At 43.1% G+C, this 24,695-nt stretch overlaps 1 protein-coding gene across 2 annotated transcripts in view; it reads left to right on the top strand.

Annotated features, from left to right (window-relative positions):
• AFF2 (ALF transcription elongation factor 2) overlaps nt 1-24,695 on the top strand; it is a 452,568-nt gene that overhangs the window by 356,775 nt on the left and 71,098 nt on the right. For both annotated transcript variants that reach the window (XM_059385413.1, XM_059385412.1), the window contains exons 7-8: nt 420-516; nt 14,251-14,288. In XM_059385413.1, coding sequence (XP_059241396.1) covers nt 420-516; nt 14,251-14,288 — 135 coding nt within the window. The remainder of the gene's footprint in view (nt 1-419; nt 517-14,250; nt 14,289-24,695) is intronic.

Genomic DNA, 24,695 nt, shown 5'->3' with positions numbered 1-24,695 from the left:
ACAGCCTCTTGAGCTTGAGGCTGTTACCCTGGCCCAATTCTTTCATGGGAGACGCAGAACATGTTTTCCTGTAGAGATCTAGTGTCACGTTCCACTCCACAGTGATTGATCAGTACATTTATTACACTTTCAGTAGTAAAAATATATAGACTCTAGTCATCTCTGGAGATGCTGAAATAGTCCTTTTTTCCCCCTTGATTTAGGGGAAGATAGAGAGGGAAGATGTGTGCGGAGTATGACATAAATATAAGTGCTCAAATATCTAATTAGCTGAAAGAATCTTGGTTCCCTCTGCACCTTTGACAGAATTGCAGCTGTCAGATTGTAGCTCCAATATTTTATCCTCATTGCAAGATGTATCTGAGGATGATTTAGAAAAGACACTTTCTAACATGAACATCACCCTGCTTTTTTTGTAGGATGCTTGAGGACGACCTGAAGCTGAGCAGTGATGAAGATGACCTTGAGCCTGTAAAGACCTTGGCCACTCACTGCACCACCACTGAGCTCTACCAGGTAGGAAGAGCTTCACTCTTGGTTTGGGACCTCAGGGGAGGGAACATAAAGGGCCGGGAGGGTTTTGCCATCCGCCAGCCTACCCTCTGCTTCCTCCCTGGGCTGCGGAGAGAGGAAAGGAAGCAAAGTTAGGCACAGTATTCCGGGACAGGTGGAATCAGCTCACAGTTTCATTAAGCCACAGTGAGGAGAGGCTGAGCTCTTAAACGTTGCTTTCACCCCCTCCCTCCGCCCCCTTGTCAAACACACGTCCGGGTCGTCAGTAAGCAAGAGCGTGTCCTTCCCTCCCTTGGACTAAGCATTGTCTCAGGTGAATGTAACTTTCCTTTAGTGATAACAGTGCGAGGCTTACAGCCCATGTTCATTAATTAATTAGGGCATAAATGCGATGCTGCATTCCCCTCTCCCAGGTGCACCACTCGACAGCACATGCCGAGAACTGGCACCCAGCATCCCGTGGCATGCGCGGGACTGCAGGCACAAGGACGGTTGGCAAAACTTGCCACTGCACCTTCTTCTTCTATTCTGCATTATCAGTGTTGCCAGCACTTCCCATGAAAAAGATGGCAGAAATGTGTTTTCAGCATTTCTAGTGAAACTGGACCTGTTGGTTGGAAAAGGCCAAGGGGTGGTTTCTGAACCATGAGAATGGCAGTGTAGTGCGTGCTCTGGGTGGTGTGTGTGCGCTTTCTCTGTGACACAACTACTTCACATGTAGGCTCCTTTTTTTTTTTTAAGATTTTATTTATTTATTTGACAGACAGAGATCACAAGTAGACAGAGAGGCAGGCAGAGACATAGAGAGAGGGAAGCAGGCTCTCCACTGAGCAGAGAGCCCGATGCGGGGCTCGATCCCAGGACCCTTGAGATCATGACCTGAGCCGAAGGCAGAGGCTTAACCCACTGAGCCACCCAGGCGCCCCCACATGTAGGCTCCTAAAGGATATGTTTGTAACCTTGGGGGAGGATCACAGAAGGAGCGCCTTTTCTTTTAAATTTTTTTAAGATTTTATTTATTTATTTGAGAGAGGGAAAGAAAGAGAGAGAGAGAGAGAGCATGAAAGGGAAGAAGGTCAGAGGGGGAGAAGCAGACCTGAGCTAAAGGCAGTTGCTTAACGGACTGAACCACTCAGGTACCCAAGGAGCGCCTTATATTAAAAGTCGGTACTTGACCAGGTTCTTTTTACAGTGGAGTCCACTGCATTAGAAAACTGAAAGCAGACTGTTTTAAGGAATGCTCATGCACTGGTATACCAATATCATTATCAAATGCCGAATTCCAGGGGCGCCTGGGTGGCTCAGTCATTAAGTGTCTGCCTTCCACTCAGGGTCCTGGGATCGAGCTCTGTTTTGGGTTCCCTGTTTTTCCTGCTCAGCGGGGACTCTGCTTCTCCTTCTGCTCCTTACCACCCCCGAACCCCTGAACTTGTGCTCTCTCTCTCCCCTCTCTCAAATGAATACTTAAAATCTTAAAAAAAAATACAGAATTCCAAATTCACTAAATGTGTTATGAAGAGTCAACAAAGAAAAGCTTAGGAAAAACTCTCAGGGCTCACCTACTCCATTCTCATACATAGTTGTTCACCATATCGGAAGCCCCAAAACTTGGTATAATTTTAAAATTGAAAAAAAATTACAATACAATAAAATTGAGGTCATTTGCAATGTTATGTGGCCAACACCTGACTCCCTCTTACTTTCTTCTCCTTTATCCACTTGCGTTTTTGTTAATATGTAACAGTTGCATTTTTGCAAGGTGGGGCCTTGTCAAGATCAATCACCCTTCATCTCCCAGGGGCTTGCTGTACCTTCCTGGATGCAAGCAGTCCCTCTCCTATGTGAGCCATGGGCTTTAGAGCTGATGCAAAATACACACTGAAATTCCAGGGTCTGTTATTCCTGCTTTCTGCATTTACTATGCCAGGGACAAGCACAGCATTGGTAAATAAAACCAAAAAACCCTAGATCATTGATTTTGACAGATGTGACATTACTTTTTAATGGAAATGTTTAAAGCAATAATCAACAATAACTGAAAATAGATTTTGCACATTGAATTCCTCTCTATGTGATTAAATAAACACGCTCTGTTTTTTCAGCTTCTCAAGTTGTTTTATTCTGTGTTTACCTGAAGGAGTGGCATTTGTGGGTCCACTGGCCCCAGTCATCTGGGTTTTTAGGATGTGTGTTCGGTAACTCCGTGTCAGTCTTGGGACCATCAGATAATCCTGGTTGGTGCATTGGCTGCTCTCCATGGTGTACCGCTCTTAGCCCAGTCATGCTTTCATCAACTGAGCTTCTCATCTGAAGCGGAGATTGAACTGGGAGATCCAAGTTAAGGAAGAATGACAACTTATTCCCTCTTGCTGGGCCCTGGAAGCAAGAAGTAGTTGTGAGCTTATAAACATTTACAGATAAGCCTTCCTCGTGGCCCTCTTAAACACTGATTGGAAGTCCCCTCTTTAGGAGCCATTGGTACCTAGACCTTCATTTTGGCTTTGGTGTCTATAGCGATCTGCTAGGAACAGGACTGAACATCCTAACTGTCCCCATCCAAAGGCCTTCACTGGATGTGAATGACCTTTCATCCCCTCTGACCTCTGACAAGTTTCAAATCAGAAGTCACAGGAAGAAAAGGCCAGGTTGCCAATGACAATGCTCCAAGTCTCTTCCAGGAAAATCACGTGACTCTAAACAAGAGTTTCTCTTCAGAAACTGACACAGGTGGACAGCTGAGTCATCACCTTTTCATTATATTTCTTTCTCTCCCTCTGCCCTAGAGAAAGACAGGACATGCTGTGATGCTATACTCATCATGGCTTTCTCTTGGACCTTCCCCAGTTTGGGAAATAATCCTTGAAGTTGACCTTGGACACTGGAATGTTTCAGAACAGGGTTCAAATGGGATACAGTGTTCTGTACTTAGCATATGCATAAATATCCGTGTTGCAATGTGTTTCATTTTTCAAAGCTGGCTATCACTAACGCAATTGCCGCTCTGATCATCACAGATATGAAACCTGGTCCAGTTTTCCTTTGGGTCAAATGTGTCTTTGTGTGCTTCTTGGGACTTCGAGGACCCCTGAAAATGAGGAGTTAAACCTGGAATCAATTTTCATTTAAAGCTAAGGAGCAGTTATTCATGCTGTGCTGGCAGTTCAATGAAAGATCTAAAGATAGAGACCTTGCACTTCTCTTTCGATATAAGCAGCCTAATCAGTCTCAAATGTTTTCTTAACAAAGAAATTGTATTGACAGGTTTATTAAAATTGCTGTCTTTAAAGTTTTAAGCTATCCACAATTTGACCTATTCCAAAGACTTCTAGAATGTGTGGTGGCCAAACTCCAGAGCTCCCTCCAACATATATCCGCAGAACCAGGTAAACGTCCACTTAACATTTCACTGACTGATGATCTTGTTGTTGGATATGCGCAGCTCTGGCCGTGCGTCATCATACTCTACCAGCAGGATGGTCTGAGGGGCCCTGGGCTCTCAGGCCCTGGCCATATCAGACTGGGATCAGAAGCAGCAGACTTTAGAAGTACAAAGGCTGTAAAGAAATGGGTATTGTTCGAAACCACCTTCAGAGCATTTTAATTATTAATACCATCTTGTTATTAATGCGAATTAGATGGAAATGTTAGAGGACTTCATTTAGCTCCATAAGAAGTATAGAAAGTGAGTACTGTGATGGGAAATGTTGGGTCAGGGTCTAGGCTCAACTCTTGAGCCCAGCCAGAGCTTAGAGTGGTATTGATGCTTTAAAAACAGCAGAACAATTCAGATTTGCTTTGAGCACAAAGGCATTCTAATGAGTTGTGTCTGGATATGTTGTTGCAAGTAGCCCCCTTGTTCCTCATTTTATTTAACCGGATCTTTTTTTTCTTTTTCTGCACCTCACACACGTTAACATATACAGAACAATTGTGTCTTCTCTCCACTTCTTAATTGTGTTTTTTCGCTCAAGATTGTCATTACCTCACACACACGTAGCTTGTTTTTAACCCAGGTTCTTGATTTGGGTTTTGTATTTGATCCAGTTTTACTTGTTTGTTTTTATTATTGTTGGGACAGCTCCGTGACCAGGTCGTTCTCAGATCATATTGCAGATGAGCTGAACTCTATGGTAGCAGAAGTCTCGAATATTCTGGCCGCTTTGGGGGGATGTGTTCCTTATACCTGGGATGCCCCTTACACTTTCGAAGCACAGTAGTCAGCTGAAACTCAAGCCCATGTTCACGTTTAAAGTTTGCTAATGAAAACAATGCAATGCATTTTGCTCCTGCTCTCAGACGGCTCTTGGGAAGCTGATGTGCTGTCGCGAAGGCATTCGTTTTGACAACAGACACTCTTCCCTGCTGTAATCCGTCCTCTTGTTTTAGCTACAGTTCTCCCTCATCATGCTGAACAAGTTGTTACCTCCCCGGGGTTTCTCTGTATTTCCATTTACTTTGTTATCAGCAGAAAGGCTGGGGAAGGCCCCCTTCAGCAATGACATCAACATGGCATACACAGCAAGAGAGGTCAGCCTGTCAAAGCCAGAGAAACAGCAGATGGATTAGGATGAAGCCAGGTGCAAAATAACTTTGATAGAGTCTCGTAATGTAAACAGTTTATCTTTCATTGCCTTTCGTTGAAACCCCCCACAAAATGACAGAGTTTGGGCAGTTAAGGCTGTGGAATATAGCTGAATAAAATCCGTACGTTGTCATACTCTATGCAGCAATTAGAGAATGAGAAGACATTTTAATTTATTCATTAAAGATAGGAAAGTAAATAGGATAACATAAGGTTAATAGAATAACATTGGCCTTCATATTCCCAAGATTGTGTTTCCCATTTGGCTGTATTAGCATAGAGACTAGATTAATAAGAAACTGCTTAGGGCTTGTATGATGTGATTTTTAATATGCTCCAGGCAAGTCTGTGACTGTTTAGAAACCCATGTGCTGATTTTTTCATTGTAATTAGCTCTTCTACTTTTAGTACCAAATATTTTGACTTGTAATCTCCATAGATTGCCTTTTTATTGTGATCTCAATAAAATGCTTAGAGCACACAGACATGCAGAGAATCACCTTGTTTTTACATGTGGTGCTTGTCACAGTTGATGAGCAGATACTGGATAATGTCCACTACAGCTTATGAAGTATCCATCTCTGAGCATTCCAACTGCAAGCCACTGGCCCTTTGCTTAGCTGAACACTCCCACAGAGAGTTGAACTCAGACATGGGTGAGGGTACGCTGCACACCCTAAGAGCCAACTAGAAGCAAAAATGGGTCTGACCCGTTATTTCAGAAAAGGTGAACCTCATGTAGAATAGGGAGCTATCTGCGAAGGCAGAGGCAGGGGTAGCAGCCACCTCTGGGAAGCGGAGGATCCCTAAGTTGACTTGAATTAAAGTTACCCTTGTCACTATCCCTGGGTTGGTCCAATCGTTTTCTTTCTCTTAGTCCCCTTCGTTGCTCCAGTTTGGGTCCCAGATCCATGCTTGGAGCCTGGAGGTCCTGGCTCAGTCATTCTCCAATAAACTCCAGACAGTGTACCACAGGTACCGGAAGTTTATTGGAAGTTTCCAAGTCTTGAATTTAACCAGGGTTCTAACATATACCAGAGCAATATGAACATCTCCAGTAAAAGCTGGGTAATAAAACACCACCCGTCTGAAAATGTGAGATTTTGAAATTCATGCGCTGGCTTTGCAAAATATACTGGGGCTTTGATTTAGGGACCAAGAAGGCTTTATTCGTCCCCGAAATATCTACCATCTGTTGGAAAAGGTACCAGGCAGGCTACAAACACCCATGACATTGTCCTGAATGGGAAACAGAATCTATCTTATTCCTAAACAGCCATATATATTTTTCCCTATTTATTTAGTAAAAGCAAAGAGCTTAGGCATTGTAAATACACAGAAGAGGTATCCAAATTTGAGATTAGCTACCAACCTAAGATTAACTATTCTGAATTCAAGTAGATGGACAGATAAAAAGCAGCAGACACTTCCAGAATCTATGGGATGGCATAACCCATATTTCACAGAGTACCACACAGGACTCTCCGGAACATCAGATAGAAACATTTATGAACTTGGTAATAAATCTTGTCTATTGCTAATGGAGGTAGGCTCAGGTTCCATATTTATCCCTGAGTCATATGTATATAGAGATACTACAGTACTTTGTATGAATGTAGAATACCAGACCTTAGAATGACCATAGAGAGCCTTTGCTCCAGCTGCCTCATGTTACCAGTAAGTACACTGGGGCACAGAGAAGTCATTTGGTATTTGGTGTTGTGAGATAATAGAAAATGTATATTGATATATTGGTCTTTGTGCCTGGTTCCTGTCATGGGACTCTTAAGACCCTTGTCATTTCCTAATTTGATAAGAGCACTAGGAGCATCTTTTGTTCTGACATTTGGTCTTTGACCCCAGTTCCTGATACAGGGCATGAAATCCCTTAGAATTTCCTGGATGATAGGAGTGTTCTGAGGAGGTGATTCTGCATGGGCTCCTGGATGGGAGCTTCTCACCAAAAAGACCAAGTCATGACTAGAGGCTTGTAACTTTCAGCCCTCTTCTCCCACTCACCCCTGCCACACACACACACATTTCTCTGGAGAGGGGAGAGAGCCCAGAAACTGAATTAATAATTAATTGTACTTATGTGACAAAGCCTCCATAAAATCCCAATAGTGTAGATTTGGAAAGTTTCCAGGTGGGTGAACACACCCACATCCCAGGAGGGTGATGAACCCTGAGTCCACAAGTATAGAAGCTCTGACACTTAGGACCCATCCAGAACTCACCCTGTGTATCTCTTCACCTGGCTGTCCATCTCTCTCTTCAACCATGTCCTTCAATGAAGTGGTAGACATGAGTAAACTGTTGGCCCAAGTTCTGTCAGCCCCTCCAGCCAGTTAGTCGAACCTGAGAAGGGAGTCGTGGGAATATCTGGTTAATAGCTAATTGGTTAGAATGAAAGGTTACAACCTGGGCCTACCAGGAGTATCTGAAGTTGGAGCCAGTGTTGTGGGATGGAGCCCTTTGCCTCCAGAGTCTGACATCATCCCTAGGGAGAGCATGTCAGAAATGAGTGAAATTGTAGGATGCCCTGCCAGTGTGACACAGAACTGCTTGGTGTGGGGACAGCCCCTCACACATCTGGTGTTAGAAGTATTGCAAATGTGGTAGCAGTGTGAGAGGAAAGGAGATTCTCAGGTGGGAGACTAGTGGGTTTTCTAATACAGGTATATGGATAACGATGGCTATGGTGTGCTTACCTGGAGTATAACATGCTCTAAAGGGACAGAAAGCCTGAATACATTAGGATGTTCATGCTAAGGATGCATCATCAGTATTCACTCCCATGTAGGTTGTAGAATACTTTTATACCATTGGGTACCTACTATGCACTAAGAATATCCTTCCCATTTTCCTGGTCACATGTGGTAAGGAGAGCATCTCTATTAGGTATTGATCATCTCCCACCACAAGATACAGGTCCTTTTGCAAGGGGGGGGGGCTCTAGTACCAGGGGCAAGAGGGCTTGGATTGGTCAGGGAAGGGGGGGGAAGAAAATTCAAGTTTCAAACCCATACACCATGGGGGAACAGAGTAACCGAGTGCCTCTTACACTGACCCTTGTAATGGAGAGAATAAATAAGTCTTTATCTATAAGTCTTTGCATCTTCCCCCAAAGACTGTGCATTTTTCATTTAGTTACAACAGATCAAAACCTTAGTTAGAAACCAAATCGCCAGCTGACACATGGGTCTTGCTAAAGACACTTGACAGGCTCCTGTCAAACTCCACTCACGGGCCCAAGCAGGACCCACTCAGGGGCTGCTGTTTGGCCAGCACTGGCAGGGACTTGAACCTAGGTGGGTAAAGCTGAATAGGAATTCAGCGAGTGGTGGGAAACCATAAAGGACTCTGAGAAAGTCAGGGTGAAAGTGGAGCATCAACGTAAGACCGACAGTGTGGTGAAGGGGCAGTTACCGATGTCTGATGTCTAGGGGAGTGGTAATGAGGATGGAGTTAGGCACCCTGGACTCCTCATCCTCTCTGGGTGTGAAGATGAGTCTCAGGGGCCTTTGTGGCACCTCCAATCCAGACACATGCATCCTGGAGCTCAGCTTTGCCTCCTGCGTCCACAGCAGGGCTGAGACTGCTCAGACTCCATGCTCATTCCTCACTTGTTTATCTAGTCAGTGTTTATTAAGTGACTATTAGGTACAAGACGGGGTGCCCTCCACCTGGGATGAGTTTCCTCCAAGCTCTGCCAGTCAGGCCTACTTCATAGATGCATGGAACACAGCAAATTAAATTGAAATGGGAGAAGCTCAATACTCTAAGGAGAGGGAACATGGAAGTTCAGGGTTAAAACACCTGACATTTCCACATTTCCTTCCGGGTCTCTATCCAAAGGGGAAAATACAATAGGTGGTGTTTTCCTGAAGATTTCAGGCCCTATTTATGTAGTCCGAGATTCAGGCAGGCATCCAGGTGTTGGAAAAGACTGAGTCACATTTTCTCCCCTTAATCTGCAATTCTGACTCTGCATGTGTGTGCTCCCAGCTGAAACCCCAGCCTATAGGAGATAATATAAGCCTCTGGCTGTTCTACTTATTCCAGTGAAATCTATTTAAATGCTGTAATTAAGCAATTCATTTTTATATTTGGGCAAGTGTTCTCAGTATGTCTCTTTAATTGATTTAACCAGTTCTGTAGATTGATTTTAGACCATCTGAATACCCTAATGATGAGTTCATTTGTTAATAGAAGAGTTTTCCCTTCTGAACTTAAGCGACCAATACAATTTACCAATACATATCATTAGGTTAAGGCATGGCTGTGTCTCACAGAACGGTCCTGTGAAAAGATAAAAAAAGACAAAACATAGAAACTCAAAAGCAATGGAATTGATTGTTCTTCTGCCTCATTTCCATAATGCCCAATGCGTAGTTATTTAAAATTATCTGAATGATTGACTTCTTTTTTTTTTTAATCAAGAAATGTATTGATTAGACCCAATTTGAGTGTATCTGCTAGCAGAACACCAGGAAAAAAAACCTAGAAGCAGGCAAGGTAAAAGCTATAGAGAGCAAGGCTCATAGAATCACATTTTTTGCTTGATTGACAGCATGATTACTGACTAAGGAAAAAAGCAGCACCTGAATACATAGCCTTGTCAAATGATTCCACCACTACAATATGTCTAGGCCCTCTAAGTGCTCACCTCTACAGTATCAACAAAGAGGAAACATATTGTATTGGGTCTGTTTTCTGCCAATCTGGGGGCAAGGGGAAGGTATTATGGTAAGTCCAGATATCTTGGTTGAGGACATGCTTCTTAAAAACCCAAAAAGATCCTCTCATTTTTAAATTTTTTAAAGATTTATTTATTTATTTGAGAGAGAGAGGGAGAGAAAGCTCATGAGGAGGAGAGGAGCAGAAGGCGAGGAAGAGAAGGAATCTTAAGCAGACACCCAGCTTGAGCATAGGGCCAGATGCAAGGCTCTATCCCAGGTCCCCAAAATCATGACCTGAGCCTAAATCAAGAGTCAGACACTTAACCGACTGAGCCACCAGGTGGACCAAGAGTCTCTCATTTTAAAAAATAAATGTAGTATGTATGTTTGTTGGATTAGAATAACACTGGGACAGAATCAACAAAGAACTTTTTTAAAGTTAGATCCTTTTTTAGAAGATGTCAAACAAGTATATGTAGCATTTTCTCCCTAAAAACACATGATGTTATGTTTGCCATGGAGGATGGGACTCAAGAGACAGCAATTTTCTTTTCTTCCTTCTTTCTTTCCTTCTATTTTCTTATGACAGCTCTACAGTTTTTATGGTTCACATAATTCGGTATTGTCCCTGAATTGCTTGGACCTTGGTGGAACCAGAAATTTCTCTGCATAGAAGAAAGACAAGATCCTTCTTATTTTTAGGAAGACAGTTTTAATGAGTGAGCAACTATGAGCAACTATGAGCATGTCCTTAGCCACATCATCCCTCCTGAGGAAATAAATTTGCTGCTTAGCAGGATACCATGGATCGTACAAGGCTAGTAATAAGAGAAGAATCCGTTCATACACATTCCTTGGAATGAGAGAAGTGCATTCTCCCTTGGTATATAATTTTCCAAGATACCATATGACAGAGGAGGCTCACCTCAGGGCTTCTCAACCGCAGGGTCAAATGTTAGTGAAAAAGCAAAGCACAATCCTCCTGGAGTGAGATGTGAAAGGGGGGACCGCTGATGAAGAAATCACTGGAAAGGATGGAGGTTTCCTAGGCTTCCTTGAGGAGGAGGGGTGGGGGAGAAGGAGGGAGACAGAGAGATTTGAGAATATGCACCTGCATTTGTGTCCCCATGACACCTCAGGTGCCCTGGCCTCTTGGCCACCAGCACCAGACCCGAAGAAGTTTCAGGCCAGAGGCCTGTGCAAAAGTACAGGGGTCTCTCCTGCTGGCCCAGACAGGTCAGGCTCTAAACATACCCAGATCTCTCTCGAGTAGGACTTTCCAGACAGAAGCATTCTATTTAGCCCAGAACTGCTCCTGACATGGAGAGAGGAACACAGTGGCTCCCAGAAGCCTGGTTGGAATAACTGTATGGGTTCAATACCACAACCCTGCCCAGAAGTCATCAAGCACATAAACTCTCTGGCCATGCAGATGTGTGCCCCAAAGCCCAAAAGCAGGCACAGTCCACACTGCATTTGCATGGCGCATGATGGTTTCTAGGGTGCCACCGTGGATGTTGGCTGCTCCCACCCACACTTGATATAGATGGGACAGGAATGATTATCTTCATTTTTTAAATGAGGAAACAGACTCAGAAGTGTCAGCCGCCTTGCTAACATCCTGATGATAGTAAGTGGCAAAGCTGGGAGCTGAACCCAAGTTTCTGAATTCCCCGCCCATCACTCTTTCCACTGTAGCCCACGGCCTTTCACCACAAACAGTGGAATCTGTTTTCTAGCATTTTAATTTATCATATCATCCTTTCTTATACTGGAGCTTCCTTAATGGTAAGATAAGTATCATGTTAGGGAAATGTGGCACAAAATAAGTAGACTATAGCTTTTAGAAAGCATATAGATGTTGCAAATTAAAGCGGCATGGGTGTTAACTATCTAGCCTCCATCTTCCAATCAGTTTAAATTACTTTAATGTATGTTTTTAAACTCAAAATGAGCTGTAATCCCAATATGCAACCCTCTTAATGTGTGGCAAATTACATGAGATCATTTCATTTTGATTCCCCTCCTTTTGCATGTTTCGGAACTTGGGCTGGTGTTTTCATGTCCCATTATCTCAAAAGAGGAATGTTCTTCTTGCATTTTTTTTTAGACTACTTCTTAGACCTTAAAGGCATATATAGTTTTCCCACAGATAATTCACTTAACTTTCTCTCACAGTCGCTGAGTTGAATAATTATAGCAGGCGGAACACAGTATCACATTAAAGCAGGAACAAAGAACGCACATTGTGAGCTCTGTCTCAGGTCTGGTGGCGACTCCCTGTAACCATTTAGCTTAGACATGAAAGGTGATGAGCACACAGGAGGATGATGTGAGCACGTCTGACTAAAGCGATTGGCTCTCTGGAATGGTCCCAAGTTAATTTCCAAAGAAAAGAGAACTTCTCAGCAGAGACATTTTCAATCAATAGCCAAGCAGCCCAGAAAGCATTAATTTGAATGAAGTTATTTTCCTATGATGGCTGTATGAAAAGACATAGGTTTCAAAAAAACCTGGCCTTGGACATGATTATGTTCCTCCTGATCAGAGAAAACTAACTGGGTCTAACTGACAGTCCTGAAGCACAGAAAAGAGAAGACATTTTCAAAAACCATGTCACTGAATGAAAGCTAGGTTAAGCAATGTCACTGTGATTTCTCCCTCCCTGTCTTCTGCCAGTGGCATGCCCAGGCTATCACATTCTGTGTGCTTTCAAAGGAAACCCCTCGAACACCATGCTAGTGCCTTTACAATAACCAAAGTCTTCCAAGAACAGACCTGTTTGGATTGTAACAGACAAGGGAACATGGGTCCCTGTGATTTCCACAGTGACATGTCTTCATCTCACTACCATACGCCATTCCGAAACAGCGAGGAGTAGGGGAGAAAGGGTGATAGAGAAGGCAAGTGTGGGTGTGCACAGCTGGGCAGACTGGGCCCAGCCCGCCTCCACACCAGCGTCCACCTGTTCCTTCTCGCATCCGTTCCAGGGCCAGATCTGCTCAGAGACACACTTCTGTAGCCTGCCTACCTGTGAGATGTGACTTGGGCTGACCACACACACACATTGCTTATTGTATCATTTTCACCTGCTACCTCCCGCTCTCGCTTCCTTGCTGCTCCACCGTTGGCCAAACTTCAACCTCAGGCACAGATGGTGAGAAGATGATTTTTGCCACTGAGAGCCAAAGAAAGTGCCCAAATATTAATGGATATTTACCTAGCAACAGAACCTGAGATTTAATAGAGAAGGACTTGAATTTCCAGTGCTAATCTCTAAGCTTGAGAAGTGTTTCATTTATTTAAAAAAATGGCTCCAGAGTGTCTTGAGCTGTTGTGAGTAGAAAGTCCGGAATACTTCCTTCCACACCGGTTACCCAGAATGCCAAGTCTGGTGTTACAAGGAGCTGCCATCGCCCACCTGCAGGATTCACAAATATAAAGGTCTCCAAACAGATGCTTCTTGAAAGGGTCTGAAGACCCCAGAGAGTACCAAGCTGCTGCTTAAATGCTCCCCATATTACACATTATTTCTATAGTCTGCAAAAGTCTAGGGGAGTACAAGTTTGGTCCTGATTACATAATTATGCTACAGAAGTATGAAAAAAATCATCGCTAAAACCCTCCAGGTGCTTAAACAGTTTGATAGAATGTAGCCATTCTGCCATCAGTGCCCCCAGCTGTGTTGCTTAGCAACATTTTAATTCCAGAAGAATCCAAGGAGATGCAATCCCTGTGGAGAGGGAAACAGAAATAAGAGGGCTGTTGACAGATGATCTGAGTTGTTTCTTCTAATATACTGTGAAGATCACTAGCTCTTTTCATGAATGATAAATGGACTGTACACAGATCAATGGGTTCAGCAATAAACTGGAGCCAGGCTCCGTGTCTAAGGTGACACAGGCCGAGAGGCCCAGAGGTCTCCTCATTTCAGTGATTTGGTGTGTGTTTTCTTAAAGGTTCCACCAGAGGAGATTGATCTGAGGGGTCGGTCATCCCTTGGCCTTTTGTAGTATACACTAATAAAAATCATTTTAGAAGTGGCTACTTTGGCCTTGCTCTCACCATGCAGGTGCAGCCAGGGGTCAGGAGTTGCTCAGGGTAAATGGGTCCCCACCACAAATCTGAAAGTCCTGGATGTGCCCATGACAACCCCCCCACCACGTACCTGCTTTCCCCCCACCCCCCCATCATAACAATCCAAGCAGGCCCACCCAGGGGCTAATATCTGAGTGCAAGGTGGAGAGAGGAATGAGTGCCTGTGTCTGAAAGCTGCACTTAGACAGGTACCCATGTGCCCCGGGAAAGGAAAATTGCTCCATGTCTCCAGTCTGCTTATCGTAAGCAGCCTGCTTCCGTTAGCTCCTTCTGTTTCGGAAGAGCAATTTATATTGCTTATTGTTTTGGTAACTAGTTGTGAAGATTATGCCTGCTAATGTTGTCTAATTGCATTTTTTTTTTTTCTGTTTACAGGCTGTTGAAAAGGCAAAACCTAAGAATAATCCTGTAAAGTAAGTTATTTTTTTATTAGTTGGAAATTTTGATTTGAGTGGACCCCATGCACATGTCACAAAAGAGACCTTGAATTTTTAGTTCCTCTCAAGAAACCAAAACAAAGAAGGAGGAGGGACCACCAAAACACAAAACCCCAATCTCCAGTTGAGTAGGGATCAGCTTTTATTTTGATTTGATTTGTGCCTGTGATCCTGATGAGGCAGTGCCCCAGGTTGTGCCCAGTTTACATAAATTAATATGTGCCCTCCGTGAAGAGCTGCCACATACTATTATAATCCTATTCAGTGCATGGTACTTCAAGCCTTTGGGTCTTGCACATGCGAAAAAGATTATATTTTTAATTGCAAACCTTGGACCTATGACAGGGACTGAAATGGCTGAAAATGTGCCAAGTGATTTCCAGCCACGTGGGGAGGTTTGGCACCTTGGCATCAAGTCCTTGCTTCTCTGTTAATGAAAAGCTCGTAAAAATATATTTAACCAAAGGCTTTTCTAACTAACAGAGAGCTGTTTCCAAGGCATTTTATGGGATACTCTTAAATTATAAACAAGCAACACAGCACTCTTTTAAATATAGTATATCTTAGATATCCCAACTCTTCCAGAAAGGAGACTTTCAAATTAAGAAGGATGTTTGTCTTATTGTTTGGGTTTGTGACATCTGATCGCAGTGTTATGCGGACTGGGCCCACCAGCCATGTGGCCTAGGGAAGCCCTGCTCTCCTTGCTGGGTTATCATAGGCCTTGCGATGTCACATCTCTAGGAACTCCGTGTTAATCTATGATGGCCGACTTCCATGGTAGTGGGTACCAAATGCAGAAGTAGGGAGTGCATTGGTTTTTAATTGTTTCTTAGAGAATGGATCAGCTAATACCAGTGACATGGAGGCTGCTTTTCCAAGTCACCAGAGTAGTGTTTAGCCCACCATTATATCCAAACTCTAATTCATTTTTCCAAAAGGTTCTGTGTACTTTGTTTTTAAATTTAATTTTTCATAGGCTGCAGAATATACTGTATCAACTTTTGTAGTGTCTGGAGAAGCATCTGTAGTCTGGAGATATATTGTGCTCTAGTCATCCTATGGGAGTATTTCCGGTTGCTGAGTTTTTGTCTGGTTGTTTGATTGGGGTTGAAATCTCCCCTGCAGCCTGATTTCTTTTCTGTTTGTGCCCTGAAGGCTTCTCTACTGTACACCTGTGGTGGGATTAGAGGATGGTGCTAATGAGTCCAAGGCCAGGACTGCTGGTCCCTGGGTGGGCCATTAGCGATCTTCTTTCCCCTAGTCCAATTGCACCCTTTCCTCTAGTCCCCCCGTGTGCAAATGTTTGCCCTAGGTCACAAGGGATGGGGAAAGGGCTGGAGGCCCTCAGTGGGACAAACATCTCCAAGTTCAAGCCCTCCTGATAGGAAGTAAGTCCCAGGCTCCAACTTGGCATGCACAAGACAGCCCATTGGTAGTGTGTGGGGCTGCATAAAATCGGACTCTTGTGGCCTGGAAGTGGGACAAATTTTGTCTCTGTTCCTTGTGAGGATTTGACCCTACAGGTAATTATATTTTTTGTAAGCTCTGGTTAATTCACAATGCAGACTCTAATGTCAAGTGCTTTAAGGAATAGCATAAAGAGAAAACAGGAAAACTAGAAAAAACAAAGGATTGGTAATAGAATATGGAGCTTTTTACTTTTAAATAGACTTAAAAATCTGCTTAGTAATAAGCCTCAGTTGTGATCAACTGGTAGGTGTTCAGAATTGCCTTCTAATTGAATAAGGTGCCCTTCTCGGTGTGCATTTGGGTTTCCTATTGGACATGGCTCGTGATACCTACACCACCTGCCCAGCCACAACCACTGGGCACTTGAAGAAGAAGACCTCTTCAGGACCTCAGCTCAGGGACATAGATCCCAGTACACAGTTCGTGAACACTGCCTGATAGCAAAGGAGAAGCAGGGTTTTTTGAAGTTTTATGTATAGTGGTCCTTTTATTATTTTGGATGTCTGACCGAGAATTTCGCTTACACATGGTGCACTGAAACCCCCAATACATGCTTTCCTGAATGAATGATGAGGTAAACAAATTAGACACATCCCAGAGAGCAGTCCTTCCAGGAACTGGCCTAGAGGCTTAATGAGACTGGTGGTCCCACGCTAGAGTGTCAGATTGGAAGGGGCTATGTGTTGTAACTGATCAAGTCATCCATTCATTCTCCTCCTATTCTTGACTCACACCATGTTGCTCCGGTTCATTCTCGCTGCTCTGCTTCTGATGGGTACCGGCTTGCTCTTGTATGTCAGAATTAACATTCGATTGTGCATACAACGAAAAATGTGTACGGGCTTGCTAGAAAAGTCGAGGTCTGGAGGCATTTGCAACTATAGCCTGCACACAGAGTGGCACATATGATCATATGTGTGATTGGATGTCATCCTCTGGTGCAGAGTTTGGCAAATGGCGGCAGAAAGAAATCAAAAGAATCGTTTGTGACATGGGAAAATTATATGAAATTCAAATTTCAGGGTCTTTAAAAAAAGTTATGTTGACACATGGCGACACTCATTTGTTTCCATATTGTCTGTGGCTCCTTTTGTACTATGGTGTCAGAGATTAGTGGCGACAGAGATTGTACAAATCACAAAGGTGAAACTATTTACTATCTGACCCATTACAGCAAGCCTTTGCTGGCTCCTACTCTCGTTGGTCAGGAAGAAAAAGGCACAGAGGTGAGCTTTTCCCTGACTGTAAGGGTTAAACTATCACCCCTCTCTCTCTCTCTTTTGTCATTTTAAACATAGAACAGGCATTCACCAAGCCCTTTTCCTGTGTTCTGGACTTTCTGGGGCTGATACACCACCCAGTTCTCATTCAGAGCAAAGAGATGGCTCTGAGTTTACTATCTTTGAAGTCATTCTGGATATGAGATCCATTGACAGTTCAGTGATGTATTCCAAGTTGTGAGTGGATGAATCGCTTCCAAAAGGCATATGCACATTCTTGAATTCTGTCACTTCCCAAGATCTAACTCAGCCTGAGCATACTTTCCATTAGAGCTATGGTCAATGATTCACAATATCCATTTAGTTTGCCTGTTTTCCTCTCTAAAGGTTTGCCTCCTCTTCCCTATTTCTCAGCCACTTGTTCAGTTTACTCTTAATACCTTCATGGTCGTAAGCCTCTTTCATCACAATAGGGAGACTGTGGTACACATTAATTACATGCCATATAAAGGAGAAATTAAATATATGCTTAGTGAATGTAAGCACATAATGTATCTGGATACACTAATGATTTTACCTTGGAACATTAAATATTACCTCTGAGAGTAAGAATCAAAATTGCATGTTCTTAAGATCAGTGATCAGGACAAGAGATGCTGGTGTATTTCTAAGTCTGCTGGAGCTGTGCAGGTATCCGATCTTGATTAGTTTGTTCAAACTGTGGCTCTTTAACATGTCAGAGAGACTTTCACTTGTATGTTAATGTTCTGCAGCAATTATCTTCAAGCTTTCATTGTGACAACAAGGCCTGAGAGATGTACAGATTTCTTCTACCATATGTGACTTATCACATACATTTTTTTTAAAAACACATTTCTGTTATTAAGACATATGTGATAGTACACTTCTGCAAATGTGAATTGCTTTTGGCTAAAAGCCATGCACTAATAAGTTGAGTGGAATCTAACCAAGGTTGACATCTGTTACCAAAAGAGGGGGGGGGAGGGGAGAGCAATCGAGAGAATGGTTGTCAAGCATAACATTTTTCTTGCCTTTACACTTTAACAAAGTTAAACAACATGGTTGTTGTCTTTCGCAAATCAGGATCAGAACCCGCTCTGCTTAGGAAATTACAGCTTTATTTAGGAGCCAATCTATCTTACAGATATGGTGGTTTCATGATTGAAAATGACAAATAGCCACGAAGACTGTCCTGACACTGGTGTTTGTGCATTATTCATTTATTCATCCAATGAATATTTATGGAGAAGCTACAGTGTTCCGGGAACTGTGATAGATGCTGAGGGAATTAAAAAATAAATCTGACACAGGTCTTACCCTCGAGGAGTTTAGAGTCCAGTAGGAGAGATAAAATCAGTTTGTAAAGAACTAAATACAAGATAGAGATGTTTGTTAAGTAGGAAACAGATAAAGTATGAAGGAAGCTCTAAGGACAGAAAGCACTTCCAGTTAACGCTCTTGGAGAAGGTGGGGGTGGGAGGGACATTTTGCAATTGGAGTCCCTGTCTCCTGTGATGCTCTTGGAGCTGTGCAGGATATCACTGGAATCACCGTATCTTCTAGAACCAAGGAGGCAAAGGATTTTATACTGTGTTCTGCCAAACCCTCGTCCTATGGGATCATCTCCTTTAGGAATAAAAGGCTCCAGTCCCAGGGTTTGGCGTATGCTATCACATCCCTTTCCTGGACTGCTGCTATGCACTTTGAATAACGCAGGCTCAAAGAAGTCCTGTTTGGCCAGAGGATAGCCTTATCTGGCATAGGGCTTCATGGAATGCAGAACTGGATGTTCAGCTCCATGGGCAGCACAATGACCACACAGGAGCCTGGTTGTTTGAGAACCCTAGGGCCTCATACCTTGCATCCCATCCCTAATAAGAATATTTGAAATGAGCAGCTGAATTACAAAGTCAACCATGGAAAGGAAAGAAATCTCCCAAGTCTGAAATGATAGAGTATCTCCCATGGCCCTTTTATGGTTTCACACTAAGTGATTTTCATGGATTGGGACTATGCTGAGGGGCAGTCCTCAGTGACGATAATGGACATTTTAGGGTTATGTCCCTCAGAGTGAGATCTGTGACCACCTGTTTCCTGGCATTGAGGCGCCCAGCCTGATACTCTCCCTACACTGAAAGTCTAAGCTGTCTTAAGTGGACTCTGGCCATTTTAAGGGTAAAGGAATTATAGCAATATGTTGTCCAGTAGCTATATTTAGATGTGGAAGGTTCCAACAGTCAGCTGCACAGCACAAATTTCTGGACATTCCCATTTCCATTGGCAATTGGAGTGGCATCATCTAGGCAGTCCCACACAAGGTAACCAAGACCCGGAGAGCAGACTGCTCAGAACTTAGAGGTGCCAGGAAATTCTCTTCACCTTGGATACTCTGCCTCTTTCTCATCACCTCTTAGGACACATACATTCGCTTTCAGACTTGTGGTTGGTTTTTAAAGTAATTTTAGCTAACTTTGCATAACAGCTTGTTTTCTGGGAGTATGACATCAAACATTTTACGGATTGCACAGAGCACTGGGTATTATACGTAAACATTGAATCGTGGGACACTACATCAAAAACTAATGATATGGTGACTAACATAATATCATAAAAAATAATAATAAATAAGGCAAAACAAACAAACAAACAAAAAATGTTTCCAGAAGTAATAAATCGGGAAGCTTTCAGGCACTTGGACAGTTAGGCCAACTTCCCTTATGGTAACTTTATATTGATAAGGAAGAGTTTCTTCAATACCCCAAGCACATTGGTTTGTCTCATTAGCATCATTGATCTTTGCAAAAGCATTAGTGCCTTTTCTTATGATGAAATGAAAGTAGAAAGCACACATCTATTGGTGAAGCAAAGGGACCTCACACAAGCCAGCAAATGTGGGATCAAACCACTTTAAAGGAAGTAAAGTCACTTTTTAAACAACAGCATTCATAAAATACTTCTTTATCCCGTCCTTCATAGAGTACTGTCTTACTTTCTAACTCTATGCTTCTTATCATGTGCTGCCTAGACAAGAACAGACAATTGTTTCATCCATTTACATGGTCCAACCCATCACATAGCTGATCTGCTGGAAATTCAAGCAAGCCATGTGCATGTGTTCTTTTGACAAACATGAATTGTTCCAGGCTCAGTTGATGGGAAGATGAGTAAGGTACAGTGTCTGCTCTGAAGGTCCCCACGCTGTCCTAAGGAAATGCAGCCCTTACTGCACTACAGAATAGACAGGGTCTGCAGATAATGCAGAGGAAAGCATTCCACAAGGCACAGACAAAGGAAAGAACATCTGCTTGGAGTGAGCTCCCGCTCACTCCACAGGGGTCCCCAGGTGAATAGAGCCGATGAAGCCATTTAAGAGAGCAGAACAACACTAGCCAAGGGCCTGAAGAGAAGAAAGCAGAGACTGTGTTGGGAGCTGTGTCCCGTAGGTATGGGAAGGCAAGGAGGGGGGGTCACTTCTTTTTTCAGTGCAAGGAAACACGTTTGGGGCTTGCAGGAGAGAGAAGGGAAGGAGTAACTGTGTGTGTGACGTGTCCGGATCACCCCAAGCATGACGCTGCCGGAGATTCAGACCCACTTTTGACATTAAGAAGAGAGCAGTGCAGTGTAGATGGTACTAAGAAAATGCTCAAAAGGATTCTTTTGTTCTAGAAAGGTAAAGGTCAGAGTTAGGGAGGGATTACAAACCACCCTTTTTAAACTGTTTGCAGAGAAATAGACATATCAAATCCTTCCTGATTGGATCTGGCTGGTCCTTCTCAGTGGACTTTTATGTAAATCTCAGCTCACAGGGAGGGTTCCTCCGGCTGTTTCCTTGCGGCTTTATCCACCCTTGATTGTTTCTTACAATTTTAAACATTTTGCTCTCATACGGTTCCTTTCACATTATTCAAATGTCTAGTATTTTAGGCATGACACATAACACTATTATTTTAGCTTCATTTTCTGAGTTCATTGCATAGACATAAAAATTCTTTCTGAATTTATTTTTATCAGCCACAGACATAAGCACAGTAGGTCTATTTTGATTTCTAGGGAAATGAGGTGTGCCCCCATGATAACCACACATGGGGCTTCAACCAGTAAATCAGCCCTCCATTGACCAAAAAATATGTTCATAATCAGGAGCCTGGGGTCGTAAGTTATTATTTAGTTGACTACTAGTTGTGCGAGGGGGAACAGAAAACAATGGAAATGACTCCCTTTGGCCAGGAACTGAAACAGGAAGTAAAGATTTTCTGCTTTATTAAACCTTTTGCAGAAACCAACAGCAGTTGTCTACAAAGCCAAAATTAAAAAAAGAAAAAAGAAAAAAGAAAGGTAAACTATTCTCCCATAGGGAAGTGCTTCCATTTGTAGAAGTTACAGCATGAGGGTAGATTACATGTCATTACAACCCAAATTTTTTTTTAAGATTTTTATTTATTTATTTGACAGAGAGAGAGATCACAAGTAGGCAGAGAGGCCGGCAGAGAGAGAGAGAAGAAAACAGGCTCCCTGCTGAGCAGAGAGCCCCATGCGGGGCTCGAGCCCAGGACCCTGAGATCATGACCTGAGCCGAAGGCAGAGGCTTTAACCCACTGAGCCACCCAGGCGCCCACAACCCAAATTTTTATATACACACCCATTTATATACTCGGTGCCTTAATACACCCTCATGCTCCATGGTAATTTACATCCAATATAGAAGCAGTGGTGATGGGCAGGCAGAGAGGCTGTAACTATAGAAGTTGTGAAATCTTTTCTCTTTTTCTGTCTCCCTGTCCTCATCACTCCCTAATATCTGGCTCTTCTCCTCCTCCCAAGACCATATTCCTACATGTGTATTTATTCCACCTAGCTGGGGAAGATATTTCAGAAAAGCCTTGGGGCTTTTGCTCCTTTTTTAGCAGCTCTAGGAAACATATGACTGTCCACCTCCATGGAAGCCCAGGGCAGGCAGGGGGCTCCTTCCTACTCCCTATTGTGCCTCATCTGACCCTGCAGCGCAAGTTGCCAGGAATCTGCTAATAATAGCACCTCTGCTAGACACACCTTCTTCATCTCTCTCCTGCTCACTAGAGATGCAGATTACTACCAATGCTGGGGCTGGTTAAGTGTTAAGTTTCACTTGCCTCACACCCTGATGCAAGAGTTTACTAAACAGATTAGACCCGCTTGCAAATCTGCTTTAACAATAGGTGCAGATAAGTGTATGCACTCTCTACATATATACGAACGTAGTACACTGCTCAAATATAGATTAACCCACGCCTGTTTCCAAAAATGGATTTGATGTCATGAAACAAGATCCTCACACTATAAAAATATCTGCTTACATAGATGACGCCACTAGGAAAAAGCTATGTGTTTTTCTTCTTTTTTTTTTTTTTTTTTCAAAGGATGTGTTTTTTAATCCACCTCAGTGAGGGCCCCCCCTGCGGTGACAGAGGGATGCCTTTGGGCATAACCTGTTGCCAGATCAATGTGCAGAATACCATCGCACATGTGTGAGCTTCTTCTGCTGGTGCTTAGTGATGGGTGCTAAATCTTTGAATGTAGCTTTAACTTTTGAGAACTCATCCAAGAGGTGACTCAGAGCCATGGGTGTTGAAAAAGTGGTCAGTCAAGGAAATGAACATGGCTATTTGTTCAAAATAATAGCGAATGTCTCCAAGAGGAATTTTGAAGGCTTTGTTGCAAAGAACGACAGCACTGGATAACCGCCCCATGCAAAATAGCAACTCCTCCCACATGTACCCTCACCATCCCCTTTACCCTCCTTTTCCCCACTTTAACAATTATCACACTGTATCAGTCTATCAGATCCATCTCTCGAGCTGTCATCTCTCTGAGTTTTGAGGTTCACTTCCCATAAGAATGTAGAATCCATATGAGCGAGGACTTTGTATTCACTACTGTAACCCTAGCACCTCAAATAGCACCCATAGAGTAGGAGCTCAATATTTGTCAGATGAATGAGTGCAGGCATTGGGGGGCAGTTGGGGGAACTTCGAAGTTCAGCCATTCTTTTGAGTTCAGTATGAATATGAATTTAGTCTTAGAGTAAGCCTGTTTGTTTTTTTTTTTTTCCCTGCCTTTCGGACAATTAATGAACACCTTATTAGCCCTACTGTGAGTTACTTATTTTTCCTGGAGACCAACCAAGCTTTCTTTTAAAATATTCTGAATTCCATGTTGCTTTAATTCTGAGGCATTTTAAAGTTTGGTTTACTGTCTTTATAGCACTAGAATTTTACCTCACAGATGGTGAATCCTTCTTCTGGTCTTATACCCACCTTCCTACTCAGAGTATCTTCCCACTCTTGCTTTTGAAGGGAAGGCACAGGAATATATATGATGGTCTTCCTATGGGTTGGGATTATGCACAGGTGATTGCATTAGATGTCATTAAGCATTTTCAAGAATGACAGAAATTACCTTTTTGTCACTGTGGTACAAGGAAACAGAAAGGTTATTAAGTTAACAGCTGACAACACATGCTACTTCCTGTTTTTGAAAGGCCATCCTGATGCTCAGAGATTAGCAGGATGGGACACACAGCCAGTGCCCAAACACCTACACTTGCCCTCTTCCTCAGAGCTGGGGAGTCTGAGAAGCCTCGATCTCCCCTTCATCCTTCCCACCATACTTCACTGCCATGGTGTGAAGATGCTTTTGGTAACTTGCCCCACTGGTCAATTATCCCAGGAGTTGGTTGGCTCTGCTGATCCTTCAGCCAGGCTTGACACACAGACTCACAGACATTTCCAGCCACAGGCGTGTAGGCAGTAACTCCGAGAATGAGAACTAAACAAGCTTTCCTGAATTTCATGTTAATTTCATGAATAAGTAAGTACCGTCATTATTTCCTTTGGTCACATCTCGGTGATGGGGTTGAAACAACTTCCCTCACATTATATCAATGTGTATGAAAGAAACTGAAAACCCAAGACCAGGTTTCAGGAAATAATCCTACTACAAGGTTAATTTTGCCTCATACAGCATTTCCTAGAATTGAATTGCCCAATCTCCTCCCTCAAGGATTGCTCTTATGCTTGCAATAATTGAGGCGGATTTTAGTGGAAAATCACCTCTGGAGGAGGAACATACTTCAGAAGAGACTTTCTATGGGACACACTGTTTTCTGGTTCCAGGGGCATGTTAGCCATGCCTATGCTGTTCGAGTTTCCAATCGTTCCATTCCTTCAGGCAGCATGTTCAGTAGCAATCCTTCAGGCAGGGTAGAATAACTGGACATATTAGGGGAATTGACTCTGAATTGTGCTCGGGACTTACCAGGTAACAGGGCAGTAATCAAACTCTAGTTTTAACATGCACATGAAATGTTTTCCTAGTCGTGGCCAGACTCCCTGTAGTTTTTACTTTCGATGCTTACCACAAAACCACTTTGTGTAATGATTTAAGTCTGCAAAGATCCTGGTGGACAACAGGACAGAATTATGGAGGGTAGGATAAGAGGAGAGGGGACAGTGTTATTGCATATTGAAGCTGTCATAGTACCTTTGTAGGCATAGCACATCTATCAATCATTTCCTGCTTGTTGACTTTGTTAAGTATATAAAGAGTCTAGAATTCTCATGGCATGGTGCAGCATAACTAACCAGAAGACCCCGATTAAGAAATGTACCCCAACTCTCAAACTCCTCCCCCA

Source organism: Mustela nigripes, chromosome X (assembly GCF_022355385.1).
Source record: "Mustela nigripes isolate SB6536 chromosome X, MUSNIG.SB6536, whole genome shotgun sequence".
Taxonomy (NCBI): domain Eukaryota; kingdom Metazoa; phylum Chordata; class Mammalia; order Carnivora; family Mustelidae; genus Mustela; species Mustela nigripes.
This window is presented reverse-complemented; position numbering and strand designations above follow the sequence as displayed.